General features: G+C 35.6%; 1 protein-coding gene across 1 annotated transcript in view; it reads right to left on the reverse strand.

Annotated features, from left to right (window-relative positions):
- Nucleotides 1-6896, reverse strand: part of LOC139715681 (uncharacterized) — a 106584-nt gene extending 99688 nt beyond the window's left edge. Inside the window, exons 1-6 of the mRNA XM_071627233.1 lie at nt 6864-6896; nt 5351-5390; nt 4087-4335; nt 2626-2819; nt 1122-1257; nt 434-604 (exon numbers count right to left, since the gene is read on the reverse strand). Coding sequence (XP_071483334.1) covers nt 434-604; nt 1122-1257; nt 2626-2819; nt 4087-4335; nt 5351-5390; nt 6864-6896 — 823 coding nt within the window. The remainder of the gene's footprint in view (nt 1-433; nt 605-1121; nt 1258-2625; nt 2820-4086; nt 4336-5350; nt 5391-6863) is intronic.
- Nucleotides 6897-8464: the final 1568 nt, after the last annotated feature.

Below are 8464 nucleotides of genomic sequence, written 5' to 3' on the forward strand. Positions count from 1 at the left end.
TGTACTTTATATGCATAATGTATATGCTTGAAAAAAAAATACGATTGTGTTTTCTTCATTAATTGTTACACATTTTCACATGTATTTTGTCTTTTTTGCAATTATTACAAATATGTTCTGCTTATACTTTTTATATAATTTCTTTTTTTATTTCATGGAAATGAAAATAGATTTGAATCTTAAATCTTGAAAATCTTGAAATGTGTAAGAGTGTTGATATATATCTGAATTTTCCATTATACAGTGGAAACTCAGTATAAGGACAATTTGTTCTTTATCAGATATTTTGTTACATCAGTAATCAATAAACAATACAAAACAAAGGAAATGAATTCATTGGGATCGGAGAAATTAGTTTGTTACGTCAGGGATATTTTGTTATATCAAATCTCTTTATATCGAGTTTCCACTGTATGAGCGATTGTTTCCAAACCTCTGCATCCATAGAACTCCAGCCTCATACATGGATGGTTGTGGCACACCGTGGGGTGAAGTCGGATGCTGGTAGCTGTGATAGGGTTCGCCAGCGTGTTGTTTACTATTCCATTCTTGTCTGAGTTTCCAGTGAACATCTGTGGAAAAGAAATGGAGGATTTTTTTTTTACTTACTGTGTGTTTGCCACATACATAGGGTGCAGAAACGTTTAAACCCGATGAAAATGGAAAGACAAAATCAAGGGATATGAACAAATGATAAAATTATGCGTTGTACGTGAGAAGAGAGAAGGGAGCCAAAAAAAAAGATTAATTGCTGGTGTGAACAATAATAATATTTTTTTTTATTACGGGTTGATTTTGTTACGTAAGTCTTTGGTCACAGACTTCCCCACCACGCATGGCGCGTGCATCCATGCGTTAGCAAGTAAGGTAAGCGTATAGGGTTGTATCATTATGGGTTCGTTATTTATTCGTTGGCCACAGGTTTTGGCAAAGTCGTTAAATAGCCCCAATCGTAGGCTCGTAAGTTGTTGTTGTTTTTTTCTCTAAATCAAGATTTGTGTGTAGTTGAATCACATTAGATCATATCAAATCAAGTTAGAGAAAGAAGAAAATAGCACAAGGGCATCATCTGTCTGTTGAAGCTATCACATACCGTTGTCTGACCGGCGCTCTCTTGGTACGTGCTCCACGTTCCCCCGTTGCCGTCGTGTACACGTAGGAGAGATAGTACTCCGAGCAGTAGATCGCATCGAGGTCGGGATGGTCGAAGCCCTGGGTGGAGACGGCTCCGATCACCTTCGGCTCGTTGAAATCAATCTGTAGAAAAGGCAGGAGCGATGGGTATTATGCTCATAGCTAGTCATACGTGATGATGAAAAAATTATCGCTTATGCGACTACAGATGTCTCAAATTGTGCTCTTTTAAAGATTAGCATTGTACAAATACATTATCAGAATAAAAGAGGGCAAAAGAGCGTAATTCTCTTGATATCATTTAGGACAAACACTGTTTGATATAAGTAGCAGAAATAAAACGGAAGTTTGAGCATATTAAAACGTCTTCTGTTTGGATAGACTTTATAGCCAATTGAGAAGACATTTATAACGTTTGCACAAAATGTATGTCCGAGATTGATACTTCGTATTGCTTATATGATATGGATCCATAATTCGACGTCTTTTTTTTTTCCTCTGCCTAATCCGACTTTCTGAGTAGGTTCTCGTCTCATTTGAATTTTTGGGATGTTTTATGAGAGTCTGTTCTTCGTTTTGTCACATCAAGGTATTCATTATTCTTCTTTTTTTTAATCTGCGTAAATCTCTCGCTCCCTTCCTCTAAAGGTGTTTATCAGATCTATCTATCTATCTACATATCAATGCCACGTTATCTCATCAATTCAATTCGATGCAATTCAATAATATTCAAATTACTTTTTCAATCCAAAAACAAGACAGCTTATTTCTCTACACTTCCTTATAAGTACTGACCACATTTCATACACTACATTGTCCTCATCCACTGCCCCTCTCTTTTTTCCCATACTATATCATTTTATCCTATAATTATGCAATTAAGTGTGATTTCATGATTTCATTCTACAGAGTATTTCCAATGAATTTTGAATTGGTATTTGTCATAAAAAGCAACCGTGCATTGTATTTCAAATCACAGTATTTTCCCATCAATTGATGATGTTGTATTGATTTTGAGTACTGACATGAATTCAAATGTTTATTTGAAATTCCCTTCTTGTTGGAGATGAAATAAATGACATCGAATCAAATGAATTATTAGACTGTTTTGTTATATTTAAAGACATTTATGCTTTGTTGATTTTTTGTGTGTATAATTGTGACCAATTCAGCAATCTAACTGCTGCAAGTCACGATTTTGATAAACCATGAATAATAAGGTTAATATACATATGTTCCTGAGCATGGTTCCATGACAAATTTGTTCCTGCGACAATTCCTCCCATGAAGTATCTGCATGCTGTTAAGCCAAACATAAATTCTACCCACAAACATAAACCTAGTCCTAATCCTAATCCTCACATCAAACTAGATCTAAAACCCTGTCGCAACCCTTACTCTAACCCTAAGTCCTTTGAGAAAATAGGACCGGATCGATTGTCGCAGGAAAAAATGTTGTGTCACCTCCTGAGCTACAGGTACTCATCTCACCTGGATCCATTCCGTGACGTTGTTGATGTCGTCCACCTCCCCTGCACACCAGCCGCCCGGTGAGTTGAGCCTCACGTGGTCCCTCGAGATGTCCAGAGGACCATTCTCCACACCACCGAGATAGGAGGACATGGAGATCTGTGAGAGGGAGATGGTACCGTCCTCCAGACCGACAGGTGGGTTGGGACACTCGCCTGGAGAGGTTTAGCATCATCCGGGATGGGGGGATAATCATGAACAAAGTAGCACTAATATATGGAAATGTGAAACGATGAGGCCTTACTGGTTCTTGACAATTATTTTCTTGTTCAATTCAATTCAGTTCAACTCAACTCAATTTAGTCTTATTTTTTTCCATCATCGTCATTGTCGAACAAAATGAAAATGTGATGAGAGTACAAATTATACATGGTATACAAGCGAGAAGTAAAGTATGTACACTATAATGGAGAAAAGTACCTAATGTATATGGAAATGAATGTATAATTGTATAAAAGAAACATTTCGATAGTGTTTCCCGAAATTCTTGAATAATGATTGGCACATTAGCATAACATGGTGTTGTTGTTATTGTTGTTTTTCATTTTCTCCTTTTATATAATATGGCTCTCAAACTATGACACAATGACACAATGCCTATCCTATTAATGTAAATAATAATGACGATAATACAATACTGAATACGGCAGAATTTGCTATGATGATATAACTGATTTAACTAGGTATTATCACAATGCTTTTACCATGATTATCACTAATGAAATTATTGTGTATATAGGTATAGAATTATCACGCTTCATAACCATTAATATCATCATTATTATGCGTTATGAATATTTCAGGAGTTGTGAAAATGACACACAGCAAAGTACCGAATTATATCTGTTACTGCTGTTCTGCAACGTACCAAATTATTTCTGTTACATTTACCAATGGAGTTTGTTCTAACTAGACTGTTGTACATTATTTGTAAAGACAAAATGTAATGATGACGTAGTGATGTAAGCATAGATTTGTTGCATATTTCTAGAAGAACTGCCAATGTTACCACAGTTCCCTTTGTTAAGAACATCTCAACGATGTAACTAACATCGTAATGCGATCGATAAATCTTTCTCTTCTCATCTCGTCTCTTCTCTTCGAATATATTTGCTTCCTTTCTTTTCAAATTAGGCCATATTCAATACCGAATAAGTATTTTAACACGGGCCTTCTTGGCCTTGTATCTCTATTATTTACGTTTTAATACTGTAAGGGGGATGATTGTAATCGAAAATAAAGAAAATTTAATTAAATAATTAAACTTTATTCATTAACGTGGTAACAAAACATTTGTATCGTTAATTCATTCTTTCAAAAGAAGACGCATCATGATGTATTGACTTGATTTTCTTGTTCGAAACCGACGTGACTGAAGAAAGTGGATTTAAAAAAATAGAATGTACGAAATATTGCACAAACCTGTTAACTTTGTGTAATAGTTCGATTCTTTCATTTCCGTCACATTGATCCCTCGAGTGACGTCATCGTCACTGATAATAAAGCATTCCTCTTCTCCGAAATTGAATTCGAACGCCACGCATTTGACTTGGTGCGCGTACAGACATGCACTCGCACATTCGCTCTCGTTGAGGGCAGCGACTTCGGCCGTTTTGTTGGTGTAAAGCGCCCCCGTGTACGACGACTTGGTGAAGAAACTGAACGGGAAATCTATATACGTCGGAAACAAAATGAAATATAACATTGCACTCTCTTTTGTTGGAAGATAAAATAAAGGCAAGCAAACCTGGACCACTCACTCAATCAATAAAAAAAGAGAATAAAAATGTTCACAATGAAGATTTAGTACCATTCCTGACGAGGAGAAGTTTGGGCTGTATTGATTGTAAGATTATGACGATAAATCAACAACACATAATAACCCAGAAAGTGCTATTGCGTACAAATGATAATTTATGGTAATTTCTCGCACTTATTCGTATACGAATTACTTCCTGTTCGGAAGGCTAGGTTATTTCGTGGATAGACACGCATTGCATTGATGGCCGAATATCAAAATGAATTTACAAACTGATGATCTTGCACGTAGCTGGTTGTGAGCATAAGATTATTGATAAGCAACCATTCAAAATAAATTTGGTTTACAGTGATTTGTTGGCAAGAGACACTTCCGTAGAAAACAAAACATATAGCAGAAGTACATGTAAGAATTTCTTATGATAATAATAGGATATTAAAGAACCACGGTATACGCGTCCATGTTACGAGGATATGGAACAATATGATATAAATATTGCATCTCATTCATGTTTTGTCAAACTATTTATTTTACACATGATGCAATAATGAGTTGGGGCGAGTCCAAATTTGATATACCAGGCTTCGTCTAAAATCCATCAGAAAGATTCTATCCGATGGTGAAAGTTTAATGATTATCATCGGGAATAGACACGTTTTATTGCCAAATTTTGTTTGATTCAGTCAACAGCTCACATTTTTTCCCTACATTGATAGCTGCGTAAACATTTTGTTGTCTACCTTTAACTTGTATAATAAGGATACTCGCTCTACAGAAAGAAATTGTTAATGGCTACAAAAACAACATACTTTTTGACTGAAATTATGGAAACATTTCTCAATTCATCAATCATATACTGCATCTGCTTTATTTTCTACGCTATTTTTTTTTTCTCAGCGAGGTTTAAAATCCCTCGTATTTACTCACCAGCAGCGTAGCCTGTTGCACAGAGGGCCGCCAAAATCACCTGGAAATAAGAGCATGTCAAACAACTTTACAGTAAAGTCTGAAAGAAGCAGATCAGAGAGCTTTCGCAGTCATTTTTTTAATCTTTTCGTAAGCCTACATTTACGGGGTGGGGGTAGGGGTTAACTTTGTTTGGTTCTAGAAGATGCACTACCAGATGGGATTAACATCATGATTATAATCAAGTGTGAAAATAAAGATAAATCGATGTACATAAGGTTGTAAGGCACCCCCTTAACTCAACTACACACATTCCGCTTAAATATCAAATTTACTTCACATTATGAAAATTATTTCGAGTGCTTTTTAACAGTTGTCTCTTTTTTCTTTCTTTCTTTCTTTCTTTTTTCTCCCTTACTTTCTTGTTAGCAACAAATTAATCTTGATATCAGTTCGTCGTGGTCGTACAAACAAGTTTGCATTTTTCACCCCTCGGTTAATTTGTTTATCAATGTAGAAGTAACAGGATAAAGTCGGGTTCATACATTATAGGTGACGATGACTACTTATATAAACAATAATGTTTAAGTTATGAAAGAGTTAATGGACAAATATTCAACAGCGCAATTTGTGATATAGACAGTGATATTTGCCAGAGAAGATATACCACACAGATTGACAAAAGAGTGATACATTCCCATGTCATTCAATGCGCATGTTTCACAAGACAGCTTATGATATCCTATTGTGATAGATAAAAGAGCATGCAGTTTGTTACTGACAATTACGTGCAATTCACCCATTCATTTTAGGCTGATTTTAACAGGTAGATATAGAATATTTATAATTATACTGCACAATGTTGATAATATATACATAATTATATGCATCTATATTGTGAAAGAACATACATTGGAACAAACTCCACTGCAAATTTTCGTTGATAATTCGCATTATTCGTCACACTGTCAAAAGATATACTGAAATCTTATATGACATTTAGCTGATTGGCGTTTCAAAGATGAATTGTGGATTTTCACACGCGTACATCATGTAGAATGAGTACGTCAATAGTCATAGCAAAGTGAGAAAACACGATCAGAAAGTTTTCAAATTGAGTTTAAGCATAGCCTTTTGATTGCAATTGTGAGGGTAATCGATAGGAAGAGTATTACGGTGATCTGGTTTGGATTAAAGTATCCGTCACGAAAAAAGAATCCCTGAGTGTAACAGTCGGCACATTCTTACTGACTGATCTAACAAGAGTCGTGACCACAAATAACTCCATTCTTACAGGGTTTTTTTTTTTAATATCAATTTTGCATCAGATAATCTTTAAAGAACCATCTTTTGATATGATTCACAATGCAAATCACACAGTTGTCCTTTTTTCAAAATTGTAATATCAAACGCTGAATTTGAAACAGCAGAGAAATAGGTTATTGTCGTAACTTGGATTATGCTAATCACTGCATAATGGTCTGGTCGGCAAGGACTGATAGACAAGGTGTCTTAGTATAACAGAAAAACTTACCAGAAAGAGATCAATGCCTTTTCTTCTTTCCATCTTTGGAAAAAGTGATAATCCGCATATATTATTCCGTTACCATGGCAAATGTATCGCGCCAATGCAAGCGGTGCAGAACTACGCAAAGATGGTGTTAAAAACCCCAAAGTTATCTCTGCGTCTTCCACAGTGCTTGCGCGTCTTGCGTTAGTCTCAAGATGGCGACCGCAAGGTGTGTGTTTTTTCCTCCCTACAACCTTTTCTTTCTTTCACCCCTCCTCGGTACTTTTATAACTGTTGCATTACGCCCGGAAAACAATAAACTCCTTACCCACATAGTACCTATGCAGTGACGCACACTTTACAATACTTATCCCTCCCCGGCTCACAAGTATCGATCGTCGAACATTTTTAGACAAGAGCGTCTAAAGGCAGTGATCGATAGTCATCGATTGACTCAATTCTAAAGACCTTGGTCCGCATTTTGAGGAGTACGTCACAACAAAGGATAAGCGATTCAAACAATAGGAGCACATCTCCGATGTTCTTGTAACTACAACTTCTTCTTGCTCAACGCAGACTTCGCCGAGTTCTCACCAGTGTTACATGAGCAATCTGGCCTTAATTAGCCATAATTTTCTTAAGACCATTATTTCGCCGTTCGACCAAGAAGAAAAAGCCTTTCACAACAGAGGAAGTGCACAAGAACGACCAAAGAACGAATCTAAACGTGACAGACTGAGAGATGTGGGAAGTGTTGTGACTTAATCTTTTAATTGACAGGAAAAGTTAAGATGAAACGATAAAAGTACATAAGGAATTGGAATACAACTGTAATCATATCAAAGATTCATCCATTCACATAAAGCAATGAAGGTAGAGAAAAATCTTGTTACAATTACGAGCCTTATAGATAAACAATAGCATGTGCACGAAGATTGTGCAAGTAATATCATATTGAAAACATATAGAATCTTTCGGATAATTATACGCATATTATTACTCGTGTGTGCAAATTCGTGTTGTTTTTTTCTCTGTGAGATACATACTAAAGCTTCAATTATCCATGTTTGGTCAACGTTTTCTCCAAAGAGAAATTAATATGATTCATTAATTACACCATTCCATAACCACATTTATAGATAACAACATTTGTATACCTTTATACACAATCTACACGTGTCATTATTAATTATGGAACTCTTCTCCAGACAATCAATTAATTTCGGAGTCATTTTTTGTTTTAGTCAATGTACACCCTAGTATGCAGTCTACGCAAGTTCAGTCATTTAACATAATTTCTCTTGCGGCATCTCTTGCGGCATTCTTTCTGGATTTCCCTCACAGAAATACAGAGTTGATAGATAGATGAATAAATAAATAAGAAGTGAATAAATGAATTAACAAATAATAACTGAATAAGTAAATCTACTATGAGATGACAAATAATTAATGAAAATAAGCCAGTGGAATGCATGGACACTTAGTAGGTTATCATTATTTCGATGCCAATGCTGCCATAACATGATTAACGAAGGCAATAAGGGAAAAACGCTGAAAACTGGTAAAAGAAATGATTTTAGTTATTTCCATTTCCATGTTTCCAAAATCAAATTCATTCGGTACAA

Source organism: Diadema antillarum, unplaced genomic scaffold (assembly GCF_040938485.1).
Source record: "Diadema antillarum isolate AM-2024a unplaced genomic scaffold, OU_Dant_1.0 scf00000006, whole genome shotgun sequence".
NCBI classification, from domain to species: Eukaryota; Metazoa; Echinodermata; class Echinoidea; order Diadematoida; family Diadematidae; genus Diadema; species Diadema antillarum.